We start from the raw sequence: 16,581 nt of genomic DNA on the forward strand, positions 1-16,581 counted from the left end.
TCAAATAGATCACACAATACTGTCATACAGTTCTCACATACCACCATATAGATCACACATAATACCGCCATATAATTCTCACCTAATACTGCCACATAGATCACACATAATCCCACAATATAGTTCTCATATACCACCGTCATTTAGTTTTTACATCATTCCACAACACTGATCAAACATAATATTGCCATATAGATCACATATAATACCGTCACATAGATCACACAATACTTGGCGGCATAATGTGTGATATTATAATATCCCGGCATAATGTGTGGTCTTTATGGGAGTAATATGTGATAAATATATATATAGCGGCATTATACGTGATCCATATGGTATTGTGCTGCTCTAGGGAGGTCACAGAGACGTATGGTGGAAGGAGCAGGGTGACAGGAGCACAGTATTTCAGGAGAGCAGTGTACTGGTCTATGGGTGGGAGGGTGTGCTCACACTCACACGCTCCCAACTGTATACTTATAGCCTTTACTGGCTATTAAAATGGGGGACACCCCCCAAGAAAAAAGACGTGGGGCCCCCTATCTATATATATAATTGTCTAAGGGTTTTTCCGTCTGTCTGTCTGTCTGTCTGTCTGTCTGTCTGTCTGTCTGTCTGTCTGTCTGTCTGTCTGTCCTGGAAATCCCGCGTCTCTGATTGGTCGAGGCCGCCAGGCCTCGACCAATCAGCAACGGGCACAGCATGGCGACGATGATGTCATAATGGAAATCCCGCGTCTCTGATTGGTGGAGGCCGCCAGGCCTCGACCAATCAGCGATGGGCACAGTATCGACGTAGATGTCATAATGGTTGCCATGGCGACGATGTCATAAAGGTTGCCTCGACCAATCAGCGACGGGCACAGTCTGCCGCGAATTCTGGAATCATCATTGTCCATATACTACGGGGACATGCATATTCTAGAATTGTCTAAGGGTTTTTCCGTCTGTCTGTCTGTCTGTCTGTCTGTCTGTCTGTCCTGGAAATCACTCCATATAAGGTATGGTCTACAAACAGGATACCTTATATGGAGTGGTCGGCGGTTTGTAGACCATACCTTATATGGAGTGGTCGGCGGTTTGTAGACCATACCTTATATGGAGTGGTCGGCGGTTTGTAGACCATACCTTATATGGAGTGGTTGGCGGTTTGTAGACCATACCTTATATGGAGTGGTCGACGGTTTGTTGGGCGGCCTCGACCAATCAGAGATGGGCACAGCATGGCGACGATGATGTCATAATGGTTGCCATGGCGACGATGATGTCATAAAGGTTGCCTCGACCAATCAGCGACGGGCACAGTCTGCCGCGAATCACATACTACGGGGACATGCATATTCTAGAATACCCGATGCATTAGAATCGGGCCACAGTCTAGTCTATATATATAATTGTCTAAGGGTTTTTCCGTCTGTCTGTCTGTCTGTCTGTCTGTCTGTCTTGGAAATCCCGCGTCTCTGATTGGTCGAGGCCGCCAGGCCTCGACCAATCAGCAACGGGCACAGCATGGCGACGATGATGTCATAATGGAAATCCCGCGTCTCTGATTGGTGGAGGCCGCCAGGCCTCGACCAATCAGCGATGGGCACAGTATCGACGTAGATGTCATAATGGTTGCCATGGCGACGATGTCATAAAGGTTGCCTCGACCAATCAGCGACGGGCACAGTCTGCCGCGAATTCTGGAATCATCATTGTCCATATACTACGGGGACATGCATATTCTAGAATTGTCTAAGGGTTTTTCCGTCTGTCTGTCTGTCTGTCTGTCTGTCTGTCTGTCTGTCTGTCTGTCTGTCTGTCTGTCTGTCTGTCTGTCTGTCTGTCTGTCTGTCTGTCTGTCTGTCTGTCCTGGAAATCACTCCATATAAGGTATGGTCTACAAACAGGATACCTTATATGGAGTGGTCGGCGGTTTGTAGACCATACCTTATATGGAGTGGTCGGCGGTTTGTAGACCATACCTTATATGGAGTGGTCGGCGGTTTGTAGACCATACCTTATATGGAGTGGTTGGCGGTTTGTAGACCATACCTTATATGGAGTGGTCGACGGTTTGTTGGGCGGCCTCGACCAATCAGAGATGGGCACAGCATGGCGACGATGATGTCATAAAGGTTGCCTCGACCAATCAGCGACGGGCACAGTCTGCCGCGAATCACATACTACGGGGACATGCATATTCTAGAATACCCGATGCATTAGAATCGGGCCACAGTCTAGTAATTAATAACCATCAAATATTATGCAGACAGCTGCGGGCTTACATTAATAGCCTAGGAAGGGGCCATGGATACTGTCCCCCCCCAGGCTAAAAACATCAGCTCTCAGCCGCCTTTTACATGTGACTTTTCTGGCGCTTTGCCTGGCAATTTCCACTTGCCCTGTAGCGGTAGCAAGTGGGGTTCATATTTGTGGGGTTAATGTCACATTCATATTGTCCGGTGACATCAAGCCCACGGCTTAGTAATGGAGAGGCGTCTATAAGGCACCCATCCATTACTAATCCTATAGTTGTATTGTAAATAAAGACTCGGCCAGAATAAAGTCCTTTATTATTCTTTTTTAAACCATACCGAATGCGTAATCCTCGACTCCCTCATCTCCCACAGCAAAAATAATAAACCACAATGGGGAAAGACACGCAGGGGGGAGAGGAGTGCATAGGAGAGGATTAGATACTGACTGCTGAGCCTTGTATCTAATCCTGTCCTGTGTGATACCGACTGCTGAGCCGTGTATCTAATCCTGTCCTGTGTGATACCGACTGCTGAGCCGTGTATCTAATCCTGTCCTGTGTGATACCGACTGCTGAGCCGTGTATCTAATCCTGTCCTGTGTGATACCGACTGCTGAGCCGTGTATCTAATCCTGTCCTGTGTGATACTGACTGCTGAGCTGTGTATCTAATCCTGTCCTGTGTGATACTGACTGCTGAGCCGTGTATCTAATCCTATCCTGTGTGATACAGACTGCTGAGCCGTGTATCTAATCCTATCCTGTGTGATACCGACTGCTGAGCCGTATCTAATCCTGTCCTGTGTGATACTGACTGCTGAGCCATGTATCTAATCCTGTCCTGTGTGATACTGACTGCTGAGGACACAGTACACGGGACAGGATTAGCTACCCAGGACAAGATTAGCTACACAGGACAGAGGTAGCAGTGGTAGGTGTATATAGAGGCAGGTAGCAGTGGTATATAGAGGCAGATAGTGGTATACAGAGGCAGGCAGCAGTGGTATACAGAGGCAGGCAGCAGTGGTATACAGAGGCAGGCAGGCAGTGGTATACAGAGGCAGGCAGGCAGTGGTATACAGAGGCAGGCAGGGTGACTTTTCTGGCGCTTTGCCTGGCAATTTCCACTTGCCCTGTAGCGGTAGCAAGTGGGGTTCATATTTGTGGGGTTAATGTCACATTCATATTGTCCGGTGACATCAAGCCCACGGCTTAGTAATGGAGAGGCGTCTATAAGGCACCCATCCATTACTAATCCTATAGTTGTATTGTAAATAAAGACTCGGCCAGAATAAAGTCCTTTATTATTCTTTTTTAAACCATACCGAATGCGTAATCCTCGACTCCCTCATCTCCCACAGCAAAAATAATAAACCACAATGGGGAAAGACACGCAGGGGGGAGAGGAGTGCATAGGAGAGGATTAGATACTGACTGCTGAGCCTTGTATCTAATCCTGTCCTGTGTGATACCGACTGCTGAGCCGTGTATCTAATCCTGTCCTGTGTGATACCGACTGCTGAGCCGTGTATCTAATCCTGTCCTGTGTGATACCGACTGCTGAGCCGTGTATCTAATCCTGTCCTGTGTGATACTGACTGCTGAGCCGTGTATCTAATCCTGTCCTGTGTGATACTGACTGCTGAGCTGTGTATCTAATCCTGTCCTGTGTGATACTGACTGCTGAGCCGTGTATCTAATCCTATCCTGTGTGATACAGACTGCTGAGCCGTGTATCTAATCCTATCCTGTGTGATACCGACTGCTGAGCCGTATCTAATCCTGTCCTGTGTGATACTGACTGCTGAGCCATGTATCTAATCCTGTCCTGTGTGATACTGACTGCTGAGGACACAGTACACGGGACAGGATTAGCTACCCAGGACAAGATTAGCTACACAGGACAGAGGTAGCAGTGGTAGGTGTATATAGAGGCAGGTAGCAGTGGTATATAGAGGCAGATAGTGGTATACAGAGGCAGGCAGCAGTGGTATACAGAGGCAGGCAGCAGTGGTATACAGAGGCAGGCAGGCAGTGGTATACAGAGGCAGGCAGGCAGTGGTATACAGAGGCAGGCAGGCAGTGGTATACAGAGGCAGGCAGGCAGTGGTATACAGAGGCAGGCAGGCAGTGGTATACAGAGGCAGGCAGGCAGTGGTATACAGAGGCAGGCAGGCAGTGGTATATAGAGGCAGGCAGGGGTATACAGAGGCAGGCAGGCAGTGGTATACAGAGGCAGGCAGGCAGTGGTATACAGAGGCAGGCAGGCAGTGGTATACAGAGGCAGGCAGGCAGTGGTATACAGAGGCAGGCAGACAGTGGTATACAGAGGCAGGCAGACAGTGGTATACAGAGGCAGGCAGGGGTATAGAGGCAGGCAGTGGTATACAGAGGCAGGCAGGGGTATACAGAGGCAGGCAGGGGTATACAGAGGAAGGCAGACAGTGGTATACAGAGGCAGGCAGACAGTGGTATACAGAGGCAGGCAGACAGTGGTATACAGAGGCAGGCAGACAGTGGTATACAGAGGCAGGCAGACAGTGGTATACAGAGGCAGGCAGACAGTGGTATACAGAGGCAGGCAGACAGTGGTATACAGAGGCAGGCAGACAGTGGTACACAGAGGCAGGCAGACAGTGGTACACAGAGACAGGCAGGCAGTGGTACACAGAGGCAGGCAGGCAGTGGTACACAGAGGCAGGCAGGCAGTGGTACACAGAGGCAGGCAGGCAGTGGTATACAGAGGCAGGCAGGCAGTGGTATACAGAGGCAGGCAGGCAGTGGTATACAGAGGCAGGCAGGCAGTGGTATACAGAGGCAGGCAGGGGTATAGAGGCAGGCAGGGGTATACAGAGGAAGGCAGACAGTGGCATACAGAGGCAGGCAGACAGTGGTATACAGAGGCAGGCAGGCAGTGGTATACAGAGGCAGGCAGGCAGTGGTATACAGAGGCAGGCAGGCAGTGGTATACAGAGGCAGGCAGACAGTGGTATACAGAGGCAGGCAGTGGTATACAGAGGCAGGCAGTGGTATACAGAGGCAGGCAGGCAGTGGTATACAGAGGCAGGCAGGCAGTGGTATACAGAGGCAGGCAGTGGTATACAGAGGCAGGCAGTGGTATACAGAGGCAGGCAGGCAGGGGTATACAGAGGCAGGCAGGCAGGGGTATACAGAGGCAGGCAGGGGTATACAGAGGCAGGCAGGGGTATACAGAGGCAGGTAGTGGTATACAGAGGCAGGCAGGTAGTGGTATACAGAGGCAGGCAGGCAGTGGTATACAGAGGCAGGCAGTGGTATACAGAGGCAGGCAGGCAGGCAGTGGTATACAGAGGCAGGCAGGGGTATACAGAGGCAGGCAGGGGTATACAGAGGCAGGCAGGGGTATACAGAGGCAGGTAGTGGTATACAGAGGCAGGCAGGTAGTGGTATACAGAGGCAGGCAGGCAGTGGTATACAGAGGCAGGTAGTGGTATACAGAGGCAGGCAGGCAGTGGTATACAGAGGCAGGCAGTGGTATACAGAGGCAGGCAGGGGTATACAGAGGCAGGCAGGGGTATACAGAGGCAGGCAGGCAGGCAGGCAGTGGTATACAGAGGCAGGCAGGGGTATACAGAGGCAGGCAGGCAGTGCTAGGTGGTATATAGGGGCTGGCAGCAGTGGTAGATGCATAAGAAAATAAAAACGCTGTACTTACCTTCTTTCCTCTACCAGGAAGTGCTGAGTCATGTTCAGGGCAGAGCAGTGTGACGATCTCCCTGCTGTGCTCTGAACAGGTCGGCAGTGATTGCAGCCTGAACTGTAATACTAAGTACAGGCTGCAATCACAGCTCCTCGCTGCAGATACTTACCGTGGACCCTCGGCAGCAGCTTCTCCCAGCAGCAGCTTCTGCCATCGCACGCACTGAGCTGTGTGTGCGATGGCAGAGGGAAATAAACAAAATGGCCGCGATCTCCTCTCACAGCTGTGACGTGGCAGCTCAGTGGGCGTGGCCAAGTCACAGCTGAGAGGCAGGAGATGCGGTCGGAGCCCGACCGTTGGCTCCTATGTACATGGCTGCCGTAAGTGAGGTGTGCAAGTGTCGTGCCCAGACACTTACACCCACACTAATGAAAATGGCGGCCTCCAGTGGTGAATGTAAAAGTGAATAAATAAAAAAAGTATGAAAGGGGTACATTTACTTTTGTATTAAAAATAATTGATTATATAATCAATAATTATTAATACAAAAACTAAAATCACGGCACCCTCCCTTTAAGGAAATTAGACTGCATTACACAAGATTATGAGGAGAGGCACAAGTTGATAAATGTAGAGTAATGCACCTAGGATGGAGCAATCCTACTGCTGCATATACATTAAAATGGGAGCATACTCAGGACTACAGAACAGGAGAAGGACTTGGGTATTCAGGATACAAGTAAGCTGAGCAGTAGTACTCAATGCCAAGCAGCAGCTGCAAAAGCAAACAAGATTTTAAGATGTATAAAGAGATAAAACGCTGCGATCCCAATGTATTGTTACCACTTTATATATCACTGGTAAGACCACATCTAGAATATGGGATCCAGTTTTGGGCTCCACATTTTAAAAACAGTATTCAGAAGTTAGAGTCAGTTAAAAGGTGGGCAACTAGATTATTTCAAGGGATGGATGGCATCTCCTATGATGATGGGTTGGAAAAGTTGGGCTTCTTTAGCTTAGAAAAAAAAGACGCCTCAGAGGAGATCTCATTTACATGTATAAATATGTGTGGCCAGTACAAAGGACTTGAACGTGACTTATTCGTTCCAATGACCATATTAAGGACCAGGGGGCACTCATTACGGGTGGAAGAAAGGTGATTCTGGCAGCTAAATAGGAAAGGGTTCTTTACAGTTAGAGCAGTCATGACTGTGGAATGCCGACCACAAGAGATAGTAATGGCAGACATCATAACAGCTTTTCAAAAAGGGCTGGATGATTTCCTCAGTACAAATAATATTGCGAGTTATAGTTAATTTAGTGACTAATGTACAATTGGTGGAGGAAGGTTGAACTTTATGGACTTAGGTCTTTTTTCAACCTATATAACTAACACATCACCCAGGCCCAAAACCAAATTATTTCCTAGATTGGCCAACTTCGAGAAGTCTAGAATAAATGTATTCAGGTTTATCCAGACATGTAACTTGAAAAGTTTGTGGCTAGCAGTAAACCACATTTGAAGTCTTAGAATATGATTAACCTCAGCAGGCAGTACTTTCATGTGTTTTCAATGGGGAAAGGAGAAAAAAGCCAGCTAGACACTCAGTGATATGCACACAGTGCCTTTAGACGCTGGTGCACCTGCTGAGTTTTCCCAAGCAAAGCCGCTCAAGGAAAATACCAGCAGTCGTTCTCCAGAAGTGGCTTCACCAGTGGTTTTTGCTGTCATTCTTACAACAGTGAAGCCACCAGAGTCTTTTACTTTGTTCTGTGAAGTATAGCGGGCGGAAGCTGCCTGGAGTATGAGCAAGTCACTTTTTAGATCGCCTCAGTGATTCCTTGTCATTTTGACATTGCGGTGCATTATGTTCATTTTATAGGGCACTTTTTCAGGCAGATTCCCAGTGGAATCCACTTGAAAAAGACATTGTATGCACAGAGCCATATGGATGCAGACATCAAACATGCCCGATTCTTCTATATCTAGCTGAGACCACCATATAATTCAATAGCTGGCATGCATAAATAGTCATGTTCAGCCAACATTTACCAAATATCTATAGGCACCATATTTAAATGGGTTTTGCAGAAATCATTCAGATCCTCCAGAAAAAAATCCATCCAATAGTGTCAGAGATGAGATCAGAAAAATGCCTGCAAGAAATCTGGCCAATGTGAATAAGGTCCAATAATGTCAACGTAACCAATAATTGACCAGAATTACATAATTCCGGAGACAATGAACTGTGGTTCTACATGTATTTATCACTTTTTTAGCAGGACATTTCATAACATGCATGCCAGGAATACACAAGTCTCAAGGTTGTGCAAGAAATAAACTCACCATCCTCAAATGGTGTTCCTTCAGGCCTAAAAAAGAAAACATGGCAGCAGCTCAGTCACGTCCAAAATATTACTGCTTTAAGTACAAACAAAATAGTATAATACAATAAAAGTATAAAAACACAGCAGAAGTAATATCTGAGATCAGTAAGGGTAAGTTCACACAGGGCATTTTTGCTGCGTTTTTTTGCGGCTTTTTTATGCTAATTTTCACCTGCTTTTTACAGTACCAGCAAAGCCTAGATTTGTTTTTTTGTTTGATCAGTATTTTTTGCTTTGCTGCGTTTTTTGGACATAGAGCATATCACTTTTCAGCGTTTTTGCTGCGTTTTTTCACTCATTGACTTGAATGGGTGTTGAAAAAAAAACACACAAAAAAAACGCAGGTATTATTTGCTGTATTTTTGATACTGAAAATCCAAGGACATTAGCATGGACAAAAAAAAAAAGCAGCAAAACACGCACCTAAACCTGTGTTTTTGACGCAGCTTCTTTCCTGACAAGATCAGGTTTTGCTGCAGAAAAAAAAAAAAGCAAAAATTCCCTGTGTGAACTTACCCTAAAAGTGAACATTTACAATCCTGCAGCAGGTATCATTAGCCATTAATACTTGTATCTGCTCCTATCTATGCCATTGGTTACATGGTTTTAGGAAAAAATCCCTGTGGTCTGATCAAACCATGACACTCCTTTTCTTGTCCCTATTTCTTGCTAATATTGCATGTATGGTGGCAGAATATAACTAGTTACTGTACTGTAAAGAAGGTATGTGCACTAATCCACAGAGATGAAAAGTCATGGAAGTATGAAAATCACACAATCATGTTACTGATATGTAAATATCATACATGCACTTACACACTTTGGCATGTAATTAATGAGGACATTAAAGGGAACCTGCCACCTCAAATTGGCAGGTTATGTAAATGCCTTTTTACCAGTCTGATGGGCAGCGTTTCGTCCTCATTTCTCCACCCCATCCGTCCCTGTTGTCCACAATATGTTGGCGAATTAGGCCTCTTTAACACTTCCGTCTGCTGGCGGGCGTCGTAATGCGTTGTTGTGACGTAACGACGGACGTTGTGCAAATAGAGAGAGAATATTTTTTTCCCTGACTTCAAATCCTTCCGGGCATGCTCAGAGTGGAAAAACGAGATACGTCACTGGAGTCCTGTGTGACGGTCAGCGACGGATCCTGCGTCCATAGGCTTCCATTATAGCCGATGACGGGCATCGCAGGATGCGTCACTGTGCGATTTTTCGACGTGCACAAAAAACGTTCCTCTGAACGTTTTCTCTGCACCACGGACCGCTAATTTCCGACGGATCCAGTGCACGACGGATGAAACGGATGGCCATCCGTCACAATCCGTCGCGAATACAAGTCTATGGGAAAAAACAGGATCCTGCAGAAAAATTTGCAGGATCCTGTTTTTTCAAAACTCGACGTGAGACAAAAGACGGAAGTGTGAAAGAGGCCTTACAGTACTTGTCCTCCATAGTTCGCGCGTGTGCAATGCAATCTTTGCTCGCGCACGCGCAGTATGCTTTGCCTGACTGCGGGCAAAGCTGAAAAGCATTACTGCACATGCGCCCGCGCACTATGTCCGGGAAGTATTTCGCTGTGTTCTGGGACAGTAATGCTTTTCGGCTTTGCCCACAGTCGGGCAAAGCATACTGCGCGTGTGCGAGCAAAGATTGCATTGCACACACGTGAACTATGGAGAACAAGTACTCTAATTCTCGAACATATTGCGGACAACAGGGATGGATGGGGTGGAGAAATGAAGACAAAATGCCACCCATCGGACCAGAAAAAAGGCATTCACCTATCCGGCCAATTTAAGGTGACAGGTTCCCTTTAATGGTTATCTGAGGACTGTTCTGCCATGGTGAGTCTGCCATGCAATCATCAAGATCCACTGCTGGCAGCTCCCTCTGCAACCAATGACGTCCCAGATGTGCTTCAAGAGAGACAAGTCCATAGATGCTGCAGGCCATGGTAGCACATTTAGGCCCTGCAGGCTGCTCACAATAGCACGAGCAACATGCACATCATTTGCATGTCAATAACAATCGATCCTGTGATTTCGTTAATACCACAACTTTTCTTTCCTGGTGTTGCAAAATGTACATTTAAAAGGGACTTAATGTTCACAATATACATCCACAGTCTAAGATCCAAATCATTCATAGGTTTTTTTTGCAAGTATTTTACAATTAATTCATACCATATTTCTAAACTTACCCAAATATAACTGCATTCCAGACCATAATATTGTTCTCAGACGGTGCACCACTGACTCCAACAGGGGGATCTTCCTGTAACCTAAGATTTGGATAGCAAACACTGAGAATAAAATATCTGGATCCGCATACAAGCCCTTAAATAAATATAGGATGCATATCAACAGTATTCCTACCAGAGAGTCACACAGGTCATTGGCGAATGGAACCAAGATCCCCAACTTAATAGCGAACCCTGAGCAAGTTGTGGGACTCATGATGATTTACAGAAACTGATCCATGTGTACATTTTAGAGGAGGAAACCATAATCCAGCAGGTAATGGAGAATGTAAAATCAGATGCCATATAGGCCCCCATTCTTCTGCAGGGGCTGTCCACGTGAAGACACCAAGCTCTACTCAATGAGCTGAACCCACTACTTATGTCAGCATGATCTCAATAGTTTACAATTCCTACTTGCGCAGAGCTGCAGCACATCAGTTTAGCTGTCTTTTAAAAATTACAATATTAAAAAGGTCTTCTATATCAGTATCAGAAGGACATGCCATCATCTTCTAAGGGAGGTTCAGCCTCTGGGACCCCCATTATCATGGGCAGATGACTCAGAGCCACATCCCCTTCAAGTTTCTATCTTCATACAGACACTTAAATGGGACCGCGCACTCCTTCGTTGTATGTCACTCTCCACAAGGAGAAACCTTACCCCTTAGACCTCAGTCCAGAGCCTCTCACCTAGCCAAATCAGTTCTCATGCTTCGCTCTGACGAGGGCCAACAGCCTGAAACACCGTGTCTGTGAATTGAGATACTGATTTGGCTTTTATCCTGCCATATTGCAAGACTCGTTAAAAGGGTTGATTGTGACTTGTAGGAGCGCTACTTCCAACAGGTGGCGCTAAAGAGTTCAACTCCTCTTTTTCTCTGAAGAGGCAATTTGCATATTTATTTTCTGGAACAATTTTAAGGGTGCCAAGACTTTCAGCCATAACTGTACAATGTAGACACAGGCCCAAGTTGTATGTTTGTGGCATAGGCTATTTTCTGTTGGGCTACACTTTAGCCACTAATAATTTATATGCACTTTTTAAAATTTCATTGATGCAAAACTGCATGAAGGTAACTAGTTGGATAAAGTGCTGAGAGGCATCTTTACAATGTGCCAAGTGCCTGTTTAAAAAAATACATTGGTGTGAGCTTTTAATATTTTGCTTTGGGTTTAGCTGTACATGTCAAAAGTGCCAAAGTTGTCTTGAATACCAGAGGCACAAAACAAACTGGAGTTGTTCGGTCTAAATTAACAAGTCTGCAGTCACTGCAGACTTCTGAATCCCCTCAGCGCGCGCACTGTGTGACTGCAGACTTCTGAATCCCCTCAGCGCGCGCACTGTGTGACTGCAGACTTCTGAATCCCCTCAGCGCGCGCACTGTGTGACTGCAGACTTCTGAATCCCCTCAGCGCGCGCACTGTGTGACTACAGACTTCTGAATCCCCTCAGCGCGCGCACTGTGTAACTGCGGACTTCTGAATCCCCTCAGCGCGCGCACTGTGTGACTGCAGACTTCTGAATCCCCTCAGCGCGCGCACTGTGTGACTACAGACTTCTGAATCCACTCAGCGCGCGCACTGTGTGACTACAGACTTCTGAATCCCCTCAGCGCGCGCACTGTGTGACTACAGACTTCTGAATCCACTCAGCGCGCGCACTGTGACTGCAGACTTCTGAATCCCCTCTGCGCGCGCACTGTGTGACTGCAGACTTCTGAATCCCCTCTGCGCGCGCACTGTGTGACTACAGACTTCTGAATCCCCTCAGTGCGCGCACTGTGTGACTACAGACTTCTGAATCCACTCAGCGCGCGCACTGTGACTGCAGACTTCTGAATCCCCTCTGCGCGCGCACTGTGTGACTGCAGACTTCTGAATCCCCTCTGCGCGCGCACTGTGTGACTGCAGACTTCTGAATCCCCTCTGCGCGCGCACTGTGTGACTGCAGACTTCTGAGTCCCCTCTGCGCGCACACTGTGTGACTGCAGACTTCTGAGTCCCCTCTGCGCGCACAGTGACTGCAGACTTCTGAGTCCCCTCTGCGCGCACACTGTGTGACTGCAGACTTCTGAGTCCCCTCTGCGCGCACACTGTGTGACTGCAGACTTCTGAATCCCCTCAGTGCACACTGTGTGACTGCAGACTTCTGAATCCCCTGTGCGCGCACACTGTGTGACTGCAGACTTCTGAATCCCCTGTGCGCGCACAGTGTGACTGCAGACTTCTGAATCCCCTCTGCGCGCACACTGTGTGACTGCAGACTTCTGAATCCCCTCTGCGCGCGCACTGTGTGACTGCAGACTTCTGAATCCCCTCAGTGCACACTGTGACTGCAGACTTCTGAATCCCCTGTGCGCGCACACTGTGTGCTGCGGAGATTCGCCAGTTTCTGAGTCAGGACCAACTTGTGGGCGCAGCCTCTCTCCATACACTTGTATTGACCAAGACCTCACAAGGCGTCACTAGACAGGCACAGCCTTGCTGATTACAAGTGTATGGAGCCTGGCTGCGGCAATTAGACAGGTTCAGGTTGGGAGTATAACTCAAACATATTCCCCGGTCCTGGCTCAAAAAACGGTGAATCCCTGCAGCGAACAATGCGTGTGCTAGAGGAATTTATAAGTCTGAAGTCACACAGAGTGACTGCAGACTTATCGATTTAGACCGGACAACCCCTTTAAGAGCGTATTAGTTTATGTCCATATAGTTTTTGTACAGAATCGGCTCCAAAATCTCTACAGAAATGTTAGGGAAATGTAACTTTGCTGTTCCTATGAGGAAGGTAGGGTTTTCAAAGTTTTTTTTTTGTTCATGAGATTTAAAAAAACAAGAAGCAGAAGAAAAAAACAGCATATAACTTTGAGATTCCAACAGAATGGACTTATTCAATATAGGCATGGTCTAATGCTAGCCCCCCCCCGTCAAAAAATAAAATAAAGGGGGGGTCTCATGGCATTACAGATCTTAGGAAGATTGTGGTTATCAGATATGCCCCTTGGGCTTTAACTTAGGGTTCAATCTCAGGTCAGTTTAAATGTACATGGTGAGCTATTTTTAGAAACTCTGGTTTTAACTGGCGCTTTTGGCGCCCATTTCAAATGATTTTTATTGGTGGTTGTGGTTGTTGGGCAGATTTATTCTGCTATATATGTGCCAACTTCTACCAGGGAACCTCATTCCGCTGGAGCAGTGAAGAAAAGAAGAGCCCACCCTCCCTCCCCTTTTTCTTTAAGTCCCCGTCGTGATGTTCTTGTTTGTGGGAAAATCGCCCATTGGTATGGGCGGATTGGATTTGGTGTTTTTATGGAAATATGGAAGTTGTGATTACATTATTTATTCTGTTTGGAACTGGTTTAACCCTAAATAAACATCACGGCCATTTTTCTTCCACTCAATAAATTCTGTGTTGTGTTTTTATTTATTATTTAAGGAATAGATCTTGTAATGCCATGAAAGGGCTGGAAAAACTTCACAGAAAAAAAAAAATGTAATTTCTCTTCTGCTATGTGTACATGATGTTTTTAGAGCAGAAATTCTCCACCAAAACATTGAGTTTCTGCTCCAAAAACTCAGCAATTCTGAAGTAATTTCAGCTTGAAAAAAACAGTAATTACATGCCTAGAAGAGTTCAGTGTGAACCAAGGCCAGGGTCACACTTGCGAGATACCCGGCACTGCCGCAGGCACTCTGGTCCGGAGTGTGCGGCTGCATGCATTTCTATGCAGCTGATCGCTCCGATCTCAAGTGCCAGCAGCAGTGCCAGGTATTGATGTGAGTTTCTCACATCACACTCGCAAGTGTGATCCCGGCCTTAGGCTATGAGCCTTTACAGTTCATTTTTGATGTTGCAGATTTTCAGCACTTACTAGGCAAATTAGGTTACTTTTGCACATAACTCTATAAATTGACAAGTCCCATCCATTTTGCTGGAACTTAAAGATGCTGCATCAGATTTTGATGGAGTGCTGCAATTTGCTGCACATTTCACCCTTCGCAGTACAAGGTCTGAAAGGTGCATTGCCATGTGCATACCTGCAGTGTGTGAATGAGTTTTCACTCCACAATGCTGGCACTGTTATATGGATAGGGATAATCCACTGTGACCACACCATGTGGGAACACATCTAAAAGTTATTGCTTGGGCATGCTGCAACAGACAGCAATCCAAAGCTCATAATAAGTGCTACGGTTTAGCACAAACGCACAACACTTAAAATCCTGCAGACCTGCATATTAAAGCACTACTAAACATACCATGTTTTCACTGGACAACCCCGATATATCAAAGGGGCTGACAGTAAAAGCAGAGCGCAGTGCTCCGCAACCACATGGGAATGGAGCGCTGGTGGAGCATGCGCAATGTTGCTCCATGCTAATTGGAAAAAAAAAAAAAGCGATGATCAGCGTGATCCCCCCCCCCCCGATGAGCAACACATCACCTATCCTGGGAGTAGGAGATACATTCTTTTTCTCCAGAGAACCCCTTTGAACTATGGTGGGGAAAAAATAAAATCCTTATGTTTTGTCCGGTATCACAATTTGAGAAGCAGTGTATTCTTCCCAGAGGCAGCCATGCTTTCTTCCCTAATTTAGAGCCGGAATGCTAAGGTGGAGGGGATGGAGCCAGGCGGCGTACTTTGTGTCTACACAGCAAGTATAGCCAGGACTCTCCTACCAAGTGGTAACAGCACATATACTGGCACCGACGGCTGTACCCGACACACTGGCAGAGGCAAAATCACTGACTGCTCATACAATAAGGCCGGTTTCACAAGTACTCATTTCCAGTACCGGAAAAAACGGTACCAGAGATATCCGTGTCCGTGTGTACTACATGCGGCAACCGTGTACCACTCGTGTGCTGCATCAGTACCACACGGACGGCCGCCGGGGAAGAGGCGCTTCAGTAAGCGCTGTTCCCTGGTGGCTGGTGGTGAAGCTGGCTCTCACCGTTCTCCCCTGCTCTGCCGGCAATCGGCAAAGCAAAGGAGAATGGTGTCCGAATGATGACAGCAGGTGGGGGCTTTTGGGACTCTTACCCCCATCATCTGACACCTGCTGCCACTAATAACAGTGACAGCAGGAGTGGATGATCGGGGTATTCCACAGCCGCCGCCTGTGATCTAACGAAGTAAATGAATGAATGAAAATCCCGACGTGGGTTCTCCCCCTATTTTCTTAAACCAACCAGGCAAAACTCACAGCTGGGGCTGCAACCCTCAGCTGTCTGCTTCTGCAAGGTTGGTTATCATGAATACACTATGTTCCAAATTATTATGCAAATTACATTTTTCTCGGATTTTCCTAAATGACAGTTCAAATGTTCAAATGACAGTCAGTCTAATAAAAGTCATCACTTGTTAGAGTATACATTGAATTTTATTGAAGAAACCTCCCAATGATAACAGTATAATCTCCAAAATGAATACAAACTCAAAATGCACTGTTCCAAATTATTAGGCACAGTAGAATTTCTAAACATTTGATATGTTTTAAAGAACTGAAAATGCTCATTTGTGGAATTTGCAGCATTAGGTCACATTCACTGAACAAAAAAGCTATTTAACTCCAAAAATCCTAACAGGCAAAGTTACATGATAACATAGGAGCCCTTCTTTGATATCACCTTCACAATTCCTGCATCCATTGAACGTGTGAGTTTTTGGAGAGTTTCTGCTTGTATTTCTTTGCATGAAGTCAGAATAGCATCCCAGAGCTGCTGTTTTGACGTGAACTGCCTCCCACCCTCATAGATCTTTTGCTTGATGATACTCCAAAGGTTCTCTATAGGGTTAAGGCCAGTGGAAGACGGTGGCCACACCATGAGTTTATCTCCTTTTATGCCCATAGCAGCCAATGACTCGGAGGTATTCTTTGCAGCATGAGATGGTGCATTGTCATGCATGAAGATGATTTTGCTCCTGAAGGCACGTTTCTGCTTTTTAGACCATGGAATAAAGTTGTCTGTCAGAAACTCTATATACTTTGCAGAGGTCATTTTCACACCTTCAGGAACCTTA

General features: G+C 46.5%; 1 protein-coding gene across 2 annotated transcripts in view; it reads right to left on the reverse strand.

The window, feature by feature from the left end:
* Nucleotides 1-16,581, reverse strand: part of UBE2B (ubiquitin conjugating enzyme E2 B) — a 31,988-nt gene that overhangs the window by 6,199 nt on the left and 9,208 nt on the right. For both annotated transcript variants that reach the window (XM_077266051.1, XM_077266052.1), the window contains 2 exons: nucleotides 10,517-10,597; nucleotides 8,270-8,295 (listed from right to left, as the gene is read on the reverse strand). In XM_077266051.1, the coding sequence (XP_077122166.1) occupies nucleotides 8,270-8,295; nucleotides 10,517-10,597 (107 nt within the window). The remainder of the gene's footprint in view (nucleotides 1-8,269; nucleotides 8,296-10,516; nucleotides 10,598-16,581) is intronic.

This window comes from Ranitomeya variabilis, chromosome 5, assembly GCF_051348905.1.
Source record: "Ranitomeya variabilis isolate aRanVar5 chromosome 5, aRanVar5.hap1, whole genome shotgun sequence".
NCBI lineage: Eukaryota > Metazoa > Chordata > Amphibia > Anura > Dendrobatidae > Ranitomeya > Ranitomeya variabilis.